The 18,378-nt window shown below is 39.2% G+C and overlaps 1 protein-coding gene across 1 annotated transcript; it reads left to right on the top strand.

Moving 5' to 3' along the window:
- Positions 1–3,736: 3,736 nt before the first annotated feature.
- prss8l.1.L (serine protease 8-like gene 1 [provisional] L homeolog) lies at positions 3,737–13,155 on the top strand. Its single transcript, XM_018240176.2, is given in 5 exon segments — positions 3,737–3,809; positions 6,443–6,611; positions 7,369–7,637; positions 7,993–8,162; positions 12,013–13,155. Coding segments are annotated over 5 exon segments (963 nt in total). The 3' UTR covers positions 12,295–13,155.
- Positions 13,156–18,378: the final 5,223 nt, after the last annotated feature.

Below are 18,378 nucleotides of genomic sequence, written 5' to 3'. Positions count from 1 at the left end.
GACTCTTGAAAAAAGTACCACCATTTTCAAGATTTTGGCTACTTATAGTCCTCCTTGTCCATCACTTCAGTTGGCAGGCAACATTGCTTGTTTTATGTACATGGGCATGTTTCCCCATAGCAGCTGGGGCCAAGCTTGCTGCAGCCATATTGTATTTTATGGGTAAACCTTTGATTAGCTAGCGTGTGTCATTGGTAATGAAGGCATTGTCCTGGGCAATGGGAGCATAAGCAGACTTGCAGCTTAGAGAATTGTGCCATGACAAGGGTGAGGGGGAACTGCACTTGGATGGGATTGGATTGTTATTACCCTGTCTTACAATAACATCAGCTTCCACAGGGTTGACACCAAGTTGAAGGAGGCATGTTTTTTATAGCAGAGAAGGAAAAAAGTAGGGCCGTTCCACAGGACCAGAGAAATTCAATTAAAAGGATATTTTATTTATACAAAGTTAAAAATATAATCTGCATCTCCATCCACCCTACGCATTTCGCACCTATTCAGGGCACTTAGTAGGGTGGATGGAGATGCAGATTTATATTTTTAACTTTTTATAAATAAAATATTCTTTTAATTGAATTTCTCTGGTCCTGTGGATCTGTTTGAGTGCCGGTCGGCTCTACTTTTCTCCTTCTCTGCCGTACCGCTCCTTAAAGCTGGGGGTCTGGGGCTGGTGCACCCGGACCACATTTACTACTCGATGAGTCATTTACATTTCATTCTGGTGCACCTTGTTCTCTTTTAATTACCAAAATGTTTTTTATAGCCTTTCATATGGCAAATGGTCGCCTTTTCCTTTAATGAACCAAAGACTGATTGAAGTGAAGTGAAGTCTTGGATGCACAATCTGTGACTGGCAGTCTCCTAAAAGAACTCTGGGCAACCAGACACAGCACGATTGTCCTTTATTTAAAATTGTAGCCCAACACATTTAGGCAGTGCCTTACAAACACATTCACATCAGTCCTTGCCCCAATGGAACATACAGTCACACAACACACACGCTAGGGTCAATCTCAATTGAAAATGGTTAACCTGCTTGTGTGTTTTTTGGAATGTTAGAGAAAACTGGAGTACCTAAACATGCAAAATGTATGACACTATAGCATGCATTGACCAATGCCACTATGTCTATTACCCAATACCACCCATAGAGTATTGTAAAACAATAATAATCCAATGTTTTCATTAATTTGCATTTTTTTTCTTGGATTACATTTGCAAAGAGGGCAACTGCTGAAAAGTTAGCGTTGCCAACATTTTTCTGACAAGCCGTCTGGAGATATGGCTCAGCATGTCACCCACTTTAAGTAGACCATTACCATACCTTTTTTGTGGTTCTTTAATTTTGTGTTAGGCAGTGGTGTACTGGTGTACTCTGTATGCCATGTGATATCAAAACAAGTTTTGCTCCATCTGTTTAAATTATTCTTTTTCATGGCTTGGTAAATTCTATACAAATGCAATGACCAGAAAAATTGATAGATTTGATCTTGGGACATGACTGAAGAAGGCAAACACTTAACTGAATAGTATAGATAAAGTACAAGCAAAGCTGGCTTGGGTCTAAAGGCCATCTGAAGAAGACCTCAAAGTCTTACTGGAGAACACATCAAAGGGTTGATAGGGAACAGGCAGGAGTCATACTGAAGCCCAAAACATGATAGAAGCACAGACTGAAGCACTTTTCCAGGAACAGGTGAAAGCCAGGTGTAGAATTAGGGAATCTAGAGAGAGCAGGCAGATATTCTTGTACCAAAAGTCTCCAAAGCATCATCTCTTCTGCACAAATGAGTGTTAGAACATGACTTAAATTGTGAAAGCACAAGTCAAAGAACATGGAAACCACAAATTGTGTTACTGCTGTGAGGAAGGCAGCAGATTACTTCTCTTTTGCTGTGCAAATAAAATGCAAATAGCTAATAGGGTGTAATGGCAAACCCACACAACCACTTTCTCCTCCTGAACTCTCCCTGAACATGCATCTTTGAACTCAGGGTGTAAGGGTGATGGCAATCATTCATTCAGGAGTAATGGGGTGTGCTCTATATATGATCAATTAAAGTTGATTTATACATAATTCATTAAAAACAATTAGTAAATACACAGCACAATGCGGAAGACTGAAAAACAGTTGGCGGCTACTGCTCTGAACATAAAGAAGTCATGGAAATGTTCTCATTAATCAGTGCTCTGCTCTTGCTGCTCTTGGGTAAGTATCTCTATATCATGGGTCTAGAATCTTCTGCTCACATACACCATAGATAAGTGTGGGAATTGGCAATTGTCCTTGCTCAATATTTTAGATACACATTCCAATTATATTTATGTTGTACAGTTCTCTGTCGACCCTTAATCAGAAGTTTCTTCTTGAACTTTTTCATTAAAGATTGGCTTCTTCAGTTCGATGAAATGTTTTTAAAATTGCTCAGCTACTTTTGACTTCTATTAGATGCTGTATAGACCTGAATCAATGAAACATGTGGCCATATTCTGCTCATCAAAAAATAATCACACCCCCACCAGATATCCTATATGCATTGTCTAGACAAAATATCTAAGGGGGGTTATTTACTAAAACTATATTTTCTAATATTTTAACAGAAACAAACTTGACTTAACTCCCGTCCACAATTTGGGCAAAGTTACTAAAAATTTTACACAAAAAAATCTGATTAAAAAAACTCAATCTTTAATTTGTATTGTGTGACTTTTTCAAATTGTTGTGCGACGGTATATTAAGTACGGTATACAAAGCCTTGAATTTTAATAAATAACCCCTAAATATTGATTTCAATTGAAATTATTTAGTATGACTTATTTGTATGTTTAGACCCTCTCTTATTCATCTTCTATCATTCAAACCACTGTCTGGTTGCTAAGCTAAGAGGTTGACTGGTGTATCTCCAACATTTTTAAACTTGGACTATTTGAATACTGGATATATATTGTTTGGTACCGCACTCTCTAATTCATTAACTAGACTTACTCAACCTCAAATATTGAGGTGGTGCAAGAGATAAAAAATTTTTAAAGCTATAATAAATGTTGAAAAGTATCTCCAAATTTGCACTCGGTATTGAGTCTATAATTAATCAAATATTACTTTAATTATTCTCAAGGCACCTGATTCAAAATTAAAACCACATACAACAATACGAATTAATTATCTTTAATTTACACATATGCAAAAAAGATATATTAATGAAAAAATATATAACTCTTAAACTTTAAAAAAAAATTGATCAGTGTTAATAAAGTGCATTAATTCATGTTAGATTAGATTGTTAGGACTGTTAATCAGTATTATTAGGAATTCATAATCAATTCATGTTAGTTTCATAGATTGTAAATCAGTGGTTATGAACATGTTAATTCCTTGATTCAGTTGGTTAGTGAATGTCCCAAAAAAAAAAAAAAAACGAAAAAAAGTTCATCAAAATTTCCAAGTCAACTGTTAAAAGGATTAACTGAGAGAACGTTAAATTGATATAATCCTTGCTTTTGCCACTATGTGGCTAGAATGTAAAGATTTTATTCCCTTACTGCAAGGAACTATTTGAATACTGACTGAGAAGAGCATGACTGTTGATTAGGAGTGATAACCAGTGGTAACCCTCACATGTGGAGTCATCTATCATTTTCAATTTCATGGTATTTCCGCTTGACAAATTCGACGCATGGGCCTGTTTATTGCCTGGTGCCTACAGATATGGCAACCACGTTTTCTGTTATGATGATACTTTGCTAATTAATTTATTGTGTATATTTACTTTTAGGCTTTACTGAAGTGACTGTTATTGCAACAGGTAAGTGCTTGAATATTGCCATGCCACCTGTGTGTGAGGTTGTACTCAGTTAGAAGCACCATCTGACCATTATTAGTTGGCTGCCTGTGGATAATATCAGGGTGTCCAACAATCACAGCAGAGCTACATTGTCACTCAGGATCTCATTCGTTCCTGATCCCTCTTCACCAGTAAACCTCATAGACCTGAATATGTGTAATCTATGAAATAATATCTTTCTCCTCTTGCTTTCTTACCTGCAAACATCTATTCCTGTAAGCATTGTCATCAATATCTTGGCCAGTATTTCAGTGTTTGTGCTAATCTTTAATTACCTATCAACGTAAAAATAATCTCAACGACAAAACTGGGTGTAACAATATCCCAGCCGTGGGTGTGCCAGTTGATTGGCATGAGAGGTTCCTGAAGTGAATAAATCTTTAATGTGACTGCATGTGCCCTGGCCGAACCCCCATGCCTTGAAGAGAGAGATCAGAATACTCTTATTAGGAGGCTCTTCACTCACCTATCTAGCACAGCTTTATTTATGAATCTGTTTTACTGCAGAAACCATACTGAGTGATTTTACAAATATTGAAAAGTATTAGTCAAGATTCAGTATTGAGAAATATTTGTTCAGCACATTGTAGAACTGATCAAGAACATCAGACTAATGTTTCAAAGAGGTGAGGTCTAGCAATTGACTACAGCAGTATACGAGGTCTGGGCACTGATTGAACACTCATTACTTGGTCTATGCAGAGTCATGAGGGGTAGTACTATAGTAACCTTTAGCAGCCCACCAGATGTTTGGTTTCAACCAGTAAATGTTACTTTATTGGTTGATATTCGTTACTAGACCTGGGACAAACACCATAATATTGTATAGGCACATTTCACTGGGATGAAACAATCCAACTGATATGATGCTCCAGGAGGCTCATTTGCTAACACTAGCCGCTTTTGTATCTGGATAGTAACTCGTGGCAACCAATCAATGATTAGCTTTCAACTAGCAGAAAACATGGACTGGGGTTCATTTCTCCAATGTTTTAGGGAGTGGGTTTGAGTTCTCTAAAGATTGTGTTGTGGGCATCAGTAATTTGCGTCGCTGACTGTCACTTAATATTTGGCCCATTACATGGAAATAGTTAGCCAGCTCTGAGTTAATCCAATATTCTCAGTCCCAGCTATAAATTCCTGCAGCATTCTCCTTCTCTACCTTTTATGGACCTTTAATGGAATCCATTTCTTACCATGCCAACTGACAATTGCCTCTCACTCATACAAAATAGAGACAAAATATATTTGGCTTTTGGTTCCAGTAGAACATGGGATTATTATTTAATACACAAAGGGGGGGTTTGTGGGAGCACCCGCATTGCTAAGTAAAAATATATAGAAGTATAAGGGAAGTGCTACTGGCATATCCAAATGGGTCAGTGCACATTCCCTGGGCCCCTGTCTAAGTAATTCAGTAGATATGCAAATGCATGTGTTAACAAAGACAGGGGTTTTTAATTGCAAAGTTATGATCATAAAGTTGAAAAGCCACCATACCACGTCAAGGTAAACCCCATATGGCGGTCCCGAACTTGTTTACCTACCAGTCATAGTATTGAGGATCCTGTGTCTCTCTGCATAATAGCATTAGTAAAGTAAAAAGTAAAAGTCTGCTGAACCTTGGTTTCTGGAGGGCTAAATGCTCCCCTGCTGCTGAATTGCAGCTTTTAAGAGAGAGTGATTGCCCAAACCAACGCCCATTTTTGACAAAAAAGTATAAATATGGTGCAGTTAAAAGCATAGGGCCACTATTAATTAATAGGGGTGGGTATGGGGGGTGCTACAAGCCACAAGAAGCTTAGCCAAAGCTACAGGCTGTAAAAGCATTACTTAGACAGGGGCCCAGGGAATGTGCGCTGACCCATTTGGATATGCCAGTAGCACTTCCCTTATACTTCTATATATTTTTACTTAGCAATGCGGGTGCTCCCACAACCCCCCTTGTGTATTTGCTTTTACAGCCTGTAGCTTTGGCTAAGCTTCTTGTGGCTTGTAGCACCCTCCATACCCACCCCTATTAATTAATAGTGGCCCTATGCTTTTAACTGCACCATATTTATACATTTTTGTCAAAAATGGGCGTTGGTTTGGGCAATCACTCTCTCTTAAAAGCTGCAATTCAGCAGCGGGGGAGCATTTAGCCCTCCAGAAACCAAGGTTCAGCAGACTTTTACTTTTTACTTTACTAATGCTATTATGCAGAGAGACACAGGATCCTCAATACTATGACTGGTAGGTAAACAAGTTAGGGACCGCCATATGGGGTTTACCTTGACGTGGTATGGTGGCTTTTCAACTTTATGATCATAACTTTGCAACTAAAAACCCCTGTCTTTGTTAACACATGCACTTGCATTTATACTGAATTACTGAATTACTTAGACAGGGGCCCAGGGAATGTGCACTGACCCATTTGGATATGCCAGTAGCACTTCCCTTATACTTCTATATATTTTTACTTAGCAATGCGGGTGCTCCCACAACCCCCCTTGTGTATTTATTATTATTTAATGCCCACTTTGGTATAGATGCTTCCTACAGCAGAATATTAATGGATGTGGTGGTGGTGGTGTCCCCCTTCCTCCTCACAGATTGTGGAATACCTCAGCGGACAGGCCGCATCGTAGGAGGTAAGGATGCTCAGCCCAGTAACTGGCCCTGGCAAGTGAGTCTGTGGGCTAAAGGCCAACACATCTGCGGTGGAACCTTGATCAACGACAAGTGGGCTGTTACTGCAGCTCACTGCTTCATTGAAAACAGGTCTGCTTCTAAATAGGAAGGTGGGGGAAGCTTAGAAGGGGCAACTATCAGACTGTGGTCTGGTATTGTCATTGTCTTTAGGCACAAGGCTGCTGCACATAATAACACAGCTTGCAATGGATTTTTTCAAATTACTGCTAGCATGAATGGGGTGGTCACTCCAGGGATCCCCTGTGTCAATTGGAGTACTTGAGCATGAGTTGGAACAGGAAATGGGATGGATGCACAAGAGCTCTGTGCAACTATAGGGAAGTGCTGAGGATTTGGAGTTGATGCAATTAAGGAACTATAGTGAATTTATACAGAGACTAGCTGATCCTGGTACTACATTAGTGGTCTTCACCAGCGAGGGTGACCCAGACTCCTGGCATCTTCCTAAAGTGGCATCATTGAAGAAGAAGTAACACAGAGCTTCCTTATATAACCTTATAGACCTTTGGCTGGTTGGCTGCTTCTTCTATCTCTAATTTCTTTTTGGCCACATTATTACTCTTGTGCACATTCATGTGTGTTTTCACTCACATTTTTTTGTGTATACGCCAATAGTATGTGGCTTAGAGGCAACAATTACTTGGCAGGAGATATGTCCGCCAAAATAATCTTCTTGGACATGCAGTAGGCTTCCTTCCTTGGCCTAAGATCATGCCAATGAATAATTGTTCCCAAACGTTATTATTTTTCCTGCTTAGCAAGAGTCACACTAATGTACATTACCAAATCCAACAGGCTGATCCATGTGTTCATTGTTCCATCACAGTTTGACGGCCGAGTCAGTCACCATATATCTAGGGTCTTACAAACTTCGAGAGAAAGATCCTCAGGAAGTTTCTGTTAGGGTGACAAAAGTCATCAACTATCCCAAGTACCAGAGACCTACAGACAGCGGGGATATCAGCCTCATGGAGCTCTCCAGAAGGGTGAACTTCACAAAGTACATCTGGCCCATTTGTCTACCTGCAGCTGGAGTGATCTTCCCAACAGGCCTTAAATGCTGGGTGACTGGCTGGGGGCAAACCAGGGGTGGCAGTGAGTGTTTCTTTGCCTTTTAAAGTCTTAAATTTAAAATACTGTTTGGTTGTGGGGCTCACTTAAGTTTTCACTGGATTTTTATTGCTTTGAATATTTTTAGAAGACATCTTTTCTGTTAAGGCCCTCTTTTGTTCATCTTCTGGTTTTCCATTTGAAGGAAAGGTGAAATCACTGTGGGGGGGGGGGTACCAAATGTTATAGGCACCACCCAGTGCTTTCACCCTGCCTGCTCTTTTACGCTACGTCTGGTTGTAATAATTAGTGGAAACATTCTGATAAGGAATAACTCTTTCTATGACCAAAGTCACCCTTATTATTCAAAGTGTTATTCTAATTCATTATTTCCTTAAAGGTAACCAGTCATTGGCGGAGACCCTACAGGAAGTGTCGGTGCCTTTGATTGACGCACAGAAGTGCAATGAGTTATATAATACCAAAAATCCACAAGGCGCTCTTAAAGCTTACATACAAAATGGCATGATATGCGCTGGTTACATCAATGGTGGAAAAGCCTCCTGCCAGGTGGGTGACTGTACCTGGGAACCTCACCCACATTTAATTGCAAGATAGATGGATAGATAGATAGATGGATAGATACAGAGATAGACACATAGATAGATGATAAAGAGATAGATATAATTAAAAATATAGAGAGATTGATAGGTGGATGGATGGATGGATGGACGGACAAATAGATGATAGATAGAATTAAAGACATAGATAGATGATGGATATATCGATAGATAGATGATAGATAGATAGATAGATAGATAGATAGATGATAGATAGATAGATAGATGATAGATAGATAGATAGACAGATAGATAGAGATACACAGATAGATAGATAGATAGATAGATAGATAGATAGATAGATAGATAGATAGATAGATAGATGATGGATATATAGATAGATAGATGATAGATAGATAGATAGACAGACAGACAGACAGACAGACAGACAGATAGATAGATAGATGATAGATAGATAGATGATAGATAGATAGATAGATAGATAGACAGACAGACAGACAGACAGACAGATAGATAGATAGATGATAGATAGATAGATGATAGATAGATAGATAGATAGATAGATAGATAGATAATGGATAGATAGATAGATAGATGATAGATAGATAGATAGATAGATAGATAGATAGATAGATAGATAGATAGATGATAGATAGATAGATAGATAGATAGATAGACAGACAGACAGACAGACAGATAGATAGATGATAGATAGATGATAGATAGATAGATAGATAGATAGATGATAGATACTGTAGATAGATGGATAGATGATAGATAGATAGATGATAGATAGATAATGGATAGATAGATAGATGATAGATAGATAGATAGATAGATAGATGATAGATAGATAGATGATAGATAGATAGATAGATAGATAGATAGATAGATAGATGATAGATAATAGATATATAGATAGATGATAGATAGATAGATGATAGATAATAGATATATAGATAGATGATAGCTAGATAATGGATGGATGTACAAATAGGTGATAGATGTAACAATAAGTTTCCCTGGTGGTCTGGTGGCTTACCCTGTGAGCAGCGTGGACACCCAGCGTGTGCTTCCTGTTCCCTTCGGCGCTGGTATCTCTATGGTGCACACGGCCACAAGTTTCCTGGGTTTGATGTCATCGCGCAATGCAGCGAAATTCAGTATTTAAAGGGGCTTTGAAATAAAACACATTGCCCGTTGTTAGGTTCTATTTGGTAGTTCCTAGGTCCTTTATTCTATGTGATTCCTGTTTGATCCTTCTGGTTTCGACCTTGTCTGTTACCGGACTATTCTGAACTTCTGTATCCTCACCCTTGCCTGTCTGTTTATTCTAAACTCTGTATCCTGACCATTGCCTGTCTGTTTATTCTGACCTCTCCAAGCTGACCCTTGCCTGTCTGACTATTCTATGCTCTCCAGTCCTGATTCTGGCTGATTATTCATGACTCTGCTTGTGTTGGTCCAGCCTGACCGTTCACGCTGCATAGTCTGGTCTGTCTTCCAAGCTGTGTTGTCTTCCATCCTGTATATTTGGTGAAACGATTGTGCCCCATTGCTTGTCCAGAACCTTTAGCTTTGCTCCTCTCTTAGTAAGACCTGGTGGCTGAGACCAGGGAGCCTAGCACAGGTTCTGGATTTAGGGTGCAGAACGTGACAATAGATAGAATTAAAGACATAGATATATGATGGATATATAGATAATGCATATATAGATAGAATTAAAGACATAGATAGATGGATATATATAATGAATGAATGAGTGCCCCTTGCAATATAGATGGATAGATGAAGAGATAGAAAGATGATAGAGAGATAGATATTAAAAATATAGAGATTGATGGATGGATGGACAGACAAATAGATGATATAATTAAAAACAGACAGATGACAGATAATGGATGGATAGATGATAGATAGATAGATAGTTAGAGAGAGAGAGAGAGAGAGAGAGAGAGAATGAGATGATAGAAGGAAGGTTGGATAGATAGAAATAGAGAGAGACACAGTAGATAGATAGATAGATAGATAGATAGATAGATAGATAGATAGATAGATAGATGATAGATAGAGAGAGAGAGATGATAGATAGATAGATAGATAATAGATAGATAGATAGATAGATAGATAGATAGATAGATAATGATGATGGGTAGATACTGAATGCTGAGATTTCTCAAGCGCCATCTGGTGCATCTGGATGGATGGGCGGACAAATAGATAATAGAATCAAAGACAGACAGATGGATGGATCTATAGATAATGGATGGATAGATGATAGACAGACAGACAATGGTGATAGATAGAAAGATGATAGATAGATTATATATAGATAGATAGAGATAGATGATAGTGATAGATGATAGATAAACAAGGGAAAGTTGTGCTCACCACTATTTTTTAAAAACATTAGGCGGGGGTGCAACGAGGCTGTGACCACAAAATACATATAGACAAATACAAGAGTCCTCTGCACTCAACCCATTATCAATATATTTAAGACATTGATACATTTTGTGCTACTGCTACTGAAAAATGCCTTACCCTTTAAACAAAACAGGGATTGTTTGTCCATATATTGCAATATATTTAAGCTGGAGCAGTGACCAGCTCCATGTCGTAGCTCCCATCCTTCCCAGCTATAGTCAGTATAGAATTCTGAATGAATCAGATTTGTGAAAATTGTATCTATCATCTATATCTATCTATCTATCATCCATCCATCCATCTATCTATCTTTCCAACCATCCATCTATCTTTCCATCCATCTATCTATCTATCTATCTATCTATCTATCTATCTATCTATCTATCTATCTATCTATCTATCTATCTATCTATCTATCTATCTACAAATACAAGTGTCCTCTGCACTCAACCCATTATCAATATATTTAAGACAGAGACATTTTGTGCATACTACTACTGAAAAATGCCTTACCCTTTAAACAAAACAGGGATTGTTTGTCCATATATTGCAATATATTTAAGCTGGAGCAGTGACCAGCTCCATGTTGTAGCTCCCATCCTTCCCAGCTATAGTCAGTATAGAATTCTGAATGAATCAGATGAAAATTGAGCATAGGACTGGCCAGATATGGGATGACTTTGACGTAGTTGTTCAGCTTAAATATATTGCAATATATGGACAAACAATCCCTGTGTTGTTTAAAGGGTAAGGCATTTTTCAGTAGCAGTAGCACAAAATGTCTCTGTCTTAAATATATTGATAATGGGTTGAGTGCAGAGGACCTCTTGTATTTGTAGATAGATAGATAGATAGATAGATAGATGGATGGTTGAAAAGATAGATAGATAGATGATAGATGGATGGATGGATAGATGATAGATAGATAGATAGATAGATATAGATGATAGATAAGTTATGATGATAGGTAGATACTCAATGCCTGGATTTCTCAAGCGCCATCTGGTGCAGGATGTAGGGATGGTTCTGTGTAATTTTTGGAAAATGTTAGCATGGCTGATATTTGAACATTATTCTGCCTCCAGTTCTGTGGATTTAGAAACTGAACGTGGATAAAGTCCTTCAGCACACAGCTTACTCACAAAGGGAAACTCTAGCAATTACCTTTCTTGATCTTTATTCCAGGAAGTGATGCAAAGAAACTGAAATTTCATAAATAAATTCATTCTCAGCCCTAGCTTGGAATATGTTAAATTAAACAAGGGAAGTGGAATGTAAAGATGAGATAGGCCTGTTAATTTTGCCTTGATTTGACACATTTGGGTAACCTCATCAGACTGTAGGGGCAAATATAAGTAGTTTGATGGTCTCATGTGTAAGTATTTCAGAACGCTGTCTCTTTCTATTCCCAGGGTGACTCTGGAGGGCCAGTAGTGTGCCAGGAGGGGAGACAGTGGTACTTGGCCGGGGTGGTGAGCTTTGGAGCAGGGTGTGCCCTGTCATACAGACCCGGTGTAAACACCTTGGTTACTGCACACGTGGACTGGATTGAGGCAAATGTTCCCAACGTCTCTGCCAATATCCAGAATGTGACATTTACGTCCAGATTGGTCTCCATTATTAGTGCGGCGCCAACTGTCTCCATTCCCACTTTCTTCATCCCGTTTGTTCTCATCCTGCTGCTCAGTCAATAAAACGGCTCATTACAACTTGCACTAATAATTGTGAATATGGATATGCAATCACTGGCACAGGCATTCTGATGTAAACTTACCCCTTGATGGAAAGATTTTCAGAAGTATTAGGTTTAAGCCTCCTTTTAATTTTTGATGCTTGGCCAGTCCCCCAACTTAGCTCATATCAGTTGTATGAAAAGTAATTGGGACAGGCAACTTGATTTGGTCACATGTCAATGAACTTTTAGGTTTGTCCCTATCATTTGATCCCTTGGACACCCATGGATTCTAATCCCACAGTTTGGATATCTGAGCATGACCTTTTATACATGTGTCTCTACCCAGGAACATCTCATTGAGCACCAGCCAAGGACAATTCCATTTAGTCCCTTCTAATTTCCACCCCAGGACCATATACTGCAACACCATAGACTATACCATTTAGCACTGTGTATATTCTGAGCACAGAGACCCGCATTTGCCTCCCCGTTCAAAATTGCTATATTCATAGGATACGGACAGTGTATCCCCCTCCCCCGCCTATCACTTTACCTGTGTGTCACTTTGTGCAGATATCCACTGTAACCAATCAGAAGCTAGCTTTAATCATCATCTAATGCTAGAAACATATCTTGATTGGTTGTATAGGTAACTAGTTGAGAGAGATAGTTCACCTTTAAGTCAACTTTTAGTATGTCAAACAATAGGCAATAATTCTTAGCAAGTTTTCAGTTGTTCTTCATTATTTAATAGTTTTGCCTTGTTCTTCTGACTTTTTCCAGCTTTTAAATGGGGGTCACTGACCCCAGCAGTCCATAAATGATTGCTTTGTAAGGTCACAATATTAAGATTATTATTTTTTATTATATATATTTCTATCCAGACCCTCTCCTATTTATATTTAAGGTTTTTTTTTTTTATTGAAGCCATTGAAACCAGGAGGCTAGGATAATTTGGACTCTGGCTACTGATATTCCAAACTAAGCAAAAAGCTGAATTATTCAAAAACCGCAATTAATAAAATACGAAGAGCAACTGTAAATAGTTTCAGAATATTAAAGTTCATTTAAAGATGAATAATTCCTTTAATAGGTTGCGTTCTATGTTGAAAGCAGTCTCAAACACTTCAATAAATGCGCCAGGTTGAGTGTTAATAACTGTATACAAATATATCAGATTTCTGGGATTCCCAGAAATAAAGTCTGTTGTATTTCTTTTTAATCGTATATAATATCCATTAACCATATATGTAAAATACGATGATCATTTGTTGGGTTCATATACTGTATGACTTAAATCTAAAACCCTGGTGGCTATAAAGTCAATCTCCCCCCTGGTTTCTTTCTTTATTTACAGTGTATGTTTCAGTTAGAGGGAGGGGGATTGGGTTCTGCTGCTTCTGAGACTGGTTTCATTTTTACATCTCACTTGTAAGAGGGTGAACCAAATGTTGCAATTGATTTGTGGTTGAAAGTTGATTGAATAATGTGTGTGAGATGTGTTAAAATTGAGAGTATTATTTGGGTAATTGGCCACCAGGTGGTGCTCAAGGGTAAAAAGGTGTCATTTATTCCCCCACCAGCAGAGGGAGCCCAGAGTGCTAGAGGGTATAAAAGGAGGCCACACCCTAGAGTTGATGTCTTTAATGGGAGGATGTTGTCAGAGAAAGAAGGAAGCTCTGTCCTGAAGAAGATCTAGAGCAGGAAGGAAAGAAAGGTCGAACCTAGCATAGCAGTTTGTAGTTAGCAGGCACTAGGTGTCTGAGATAGGGAAGTTAGCACGGGTAGTTTCTTGCCCCACCTAGGAGTGTAGTGGAAATTAGTTTTCCGTGGACATTCCACAAGTCAGGGACCCAGAATATAGGGAAGACACAGGATAGGGTTAAGGAGGCCTGGGGCAAGAAGAAGGACTATTGGTGATCCCGGTCGGAATAGTAAAAGGGTGCTGTTCGAGCACCGGATTACTGAGACGGGGAGGCTTGGCGGAGTGGTAAAGGGGTGCTAAGGTGCACCGCATTACCGAATCAAGCAGAGGAGGAGTCCGGAATGGTAAGAGTTAACCCTCCCTGAGATCTGGGATAGGCCCTAAGGAAACTGTGGTGGAAACTAAGGTCAGCTGTGGCAAGAAAGTTAATGTTGCTTGAATGCTGTAAAACCGTAAGTGAGACTGTTTGAAATTTTTGTGATTTTAAATAAACCAGAAATATTTTTATTTAAAATTATTCCGACTTGCTATTGTTCCTGTAAGGGGTTAACAGCTGGTGGGCCCCCTACACACTTCCCTTTTTTACCTTGAACACAAACAATTCTATTGTCTCAATAACCAGCGAGTTCCTATAGGATCCGTCTCCCAGCCGCCGACCCCCAGAAGGGAACTGCAAGGAGAAGCATCAGGAACAGTGAGTTATTAGTTGCTGGGCAGCCTCAGGGGCTGGATCTGCTTCTAATACGTCACTGACCTGGGAACATAATAAGAGATGCAGACGTACAATAGATGAACAAATTCCTTTGATATCTTTTTATATTGCTTTATTTCTGCATTTAATGCCTAGAAATCCTTGTGTCATTCTCATGCCTAAAAAATGTTCTTCCAGTAGAAAAGAGAAGACGCAGACGGGAGAGAGACGACACAGGATTCTCAGCCAGGGAATTTCCTACTTTATTATGATTTACATATTGTAAAATGCCTGTTTGGTTTCTTAAAGGGAATGTTCCCCTTTAAATTAGCTTTTAGTATGATGAGTCAGTTTGCAGTTGGTCTTCATTTTTTATTATTTGTGTTTTATTAGTTATTAAGCTCTCTAATCAGGTGGCTCTCCAATTTGCAGTTTCAGTTCCAAATTCCCCTAGCAACCATGCACTTATTTGAATACTGGAATATGAAAAGGAGAGGCTTGGATAGAAAAATAAGTAATAAAAAGTAGCCATAGCAATACATTTGTAGCCTTACAGAGCATTTGTTTTTTTAGATGGGGGTCAGTGACCCCCATTTGAAAGCTGGAAAGTATCAGAAGAAGGCAAATAATTAAAAAAAAAAAACTATATAAAATAAACAATGAAGACCAATTGAAAAGTTGCTTAGAATTGGCCATTCTATGACATACTAAGTGAACCACCCCTGTAAGTAGAATACGTTATGGTCTCAGTGAACTTTGGTGGCAAAAATATCTAAAATGCTAATGTCACACTTAAATTACTGTAATTAAATACAATTGTTCTCAAGCTTCTACCTCAGTGCACCATGATGGAGAGTGTTGGGTGCTTATTCAGAAGATCCAGGGTCAACGGTTGGGGGGAAAAAATCCAGTGGTATTGAATGATATTCTGAAATTCCAAATGACATGGGTACTACAAATACAGTTAGGTCCATAAATCTTTGGACAGACACATTTTCTTTTTCTAATTTTGGTTCTGAACATTCCCACAATGAATTTTAAATTAAACAACTCAGATGCAGTTGAAATGCAGACTTTCAGCTTTAATTCAGGGGGGTGAACAAAAAGATTGCATAAAAATGTGAGGAACCAAAGCCTTTTTTTTTAACACAATCACTTCATTTCAGGGGCTCAAAAGTAATTAGAAAAAAAGTTTGTTTGTCCAAATATTCATGAATCTAATTGTATAAAGATCTGATGTATATTGCCCCATTGGCAATGGGACCAGTTCCTGGATCAACTTGTACTATGAGCTATCTCCCATATCCCTGTATTCCCTCACTTGCTAAACACCATCCAACCCCTTCTTATACCTATCTAATGTATCAGCCTGTACCACTGATTCACTTCCCAGCTCTCCCTGTAACACCCCTTTCCCTCCTCTAATCTCATTGGCTCCCTCCTGTCTGCTGGGAGGAGCTACTGGGGAATAAAGCATCCAACCCCTTCTTATACCTATCTAATGTATCAGCCTGTACCACTGATTCAGGGAGACAATTCCACATCTTCACAGCTCTCACTGTAACAAACCCCTTCCCAATATTTAGCTGGAACCTCTTTTCTTCTAATCGGAATGGGTGACCTTGTGTCAGCTGGAAAGACCTACTGGTAAATAAATCATTAGAGAGATTATTATATGATCCCCTTATATATTTATACATAGTTATCATATCACCCCTTAAGCGCCTCTTCTCCAGCGTGAACATCCCCAATTTGGCCAGTCTTTCCTCATAGCTAAGAGTTTCCCTTTACCAGCTTAGTTGCCCTTCTCTGTACCCTCTCTAATACAATAATGTCCTGTTTGAGTGATGGAGACCTAAACTGTACGGCATATTCTAGATGGGGCCTGACACGAACACATTAACATCCCTATCAAATAACTTGTTTAGTGAGGATGGCTTTGGCAGCAGCCTATACTTCCAGAGGTCCCCAGGGCCATGAGTGAGCTACACATTTTGAGCCCAGCTGACTAGTGCATGCTAAATGGAAAACCAACTTCTTTTTAGAGAAACATATAGTTGCCTTATCCAATACTGTGATGGAGAAGTGAGGTCATATATGTTAAAGATAAACTTATTTAACCTTCTGCCATTGCTTTTTTCTGAGAGCATGAGGTGACCATGGGTTTCTGGGTGTATAACTAATAAGCATGAATTCACACAAAGCCACCATCAGAAATCATGGGGCCCTATACAGCAACATTTTCTGGGCCCCCTGGTACCCGCCTACCCCAGAACCCGCCCCCAAGCTCCAGTCCAGATCCCACCCACCCCACAGTAAAAAGTCCACACAGACACCAGTGCTAAAAACGGTAAATCCGCTCACTCACAAGTTATAAAAAGCGATTGGTGGCCAGGGCCCCTTTAAAATTTTTAAAAAAATTTGCCAGCCAGGGTCTCACATAAAAGTTTTTAAAAAACAGTGGTGGTCAGGACCCCCCTACAAGTTAAAATAAAATCATTGGTGGTCAGGGCCCGCCTATAAGTTAAAAAAACTATTGGCACCAGGGCCCTCATAAAAGTTTTTAAAAAAACATTATTGGTCAGGGTGCCAGCTAAAAGTAAAAAAAAAATCATTGGTGGTCAGGGCCCTCCCATAAATAAAAAATTGCGCTAGGGCCCCCCATAAAAGTTTTTACAAAAACATTGGGGGTCAGGGCCCCCTACAAGTTTAAAAAAAATCATTGGTGGCCAGGGCCTCCCCTATAAATAAAAAAAAATTGTGCCAAGGCCCCCCATAAAAGTTTTCCTTTCGTAGCTTCGGGTCTTTTCACGGCTTCAGGCCTTCAACTTTATTTTCATGACTTCAAGACTTTTCTTGGCTTTGGGTCTATTTGGTGAGACTTTGGGTCTTTTCAGATCGGCTTTGGGTATTCGGCGCTGCAGGAACTTTGGAGCACAGGCAGGCCCCCCTTTGGCCCTGGGCCCAGTACGGCTGTTCCCCCTGTGCCCCCCTCATGGAGGCCCTGGATTCACACATCCACCAAACATCTCGTTGCCAATCTCTGAATTGTTTAGTTCTGCTTAGTTCTACCTCAATCTAACCCTTTTTTTGTCTTGCAAATGTCAGATGAACATGGTCTTGTATGACCAACTAAATGAACCAGAAGAAACGAGCAGCAGAACTATTATTCCAAAATGCATGCTTGCAATGAAGTCCTTTATCTGAGAGGAGATATTTTTCCATTAAGTAGTAACTTACTCCCTGGGACTAATCTTTCCCATGTTTTATGGCAGAAAAAAAAAAGAAATATCTTAAGATCTTCTCAAAGAAACCATCGAAAATGAAGACTACTGTTAATGATTTAATTGACAAACAACTTGTTGACTATGAAAGATCACTTGAAGGCTGCAATGAGCAGAAGAAGGCAAAGCTTGTGAAGGAAATGGAGGCTGATTTAAAATCACAGCAAGAAACATTCTGAAACGACTACTCCAAACAATACCGAAATGTAACAACGGTTGGGATTGTATCATTGGGCATAGATGGAGCAGTTGTAGGAGGGGCAGTTTTGCCTGATGTGGTTGGGGGGCACTGGCAACAGAAGCAGCAGTGTCCGTAGGTCGGTTCAGAGGCTCTTTCACATTAGGTGGCTTAGGGACAGGGGTGGGGGCATTTCTAGGCAAGATTTTTACGAGGAAAAATAAAAGAGAACAGGCAAATCAGAA

Source organism: Xenopus laevis, chromosome 9_10L (assembly GCF_017654675.1).
Source record: "Xenopus laevis strain J_2021 chromosome 9_10L, Xenopus_laevis_v10.1, whole genome shotgun sequence".
Taxonomy (NCBI): domain Eukaryota; kingdom Metazoa; phylum Chordata; class Amphibia; order Anura; family Pipidae; genus Xenopus; species Xenopus laevis.
This window is presented reverse-complemented; position numbering and strand designations above follow the sequence as displayed.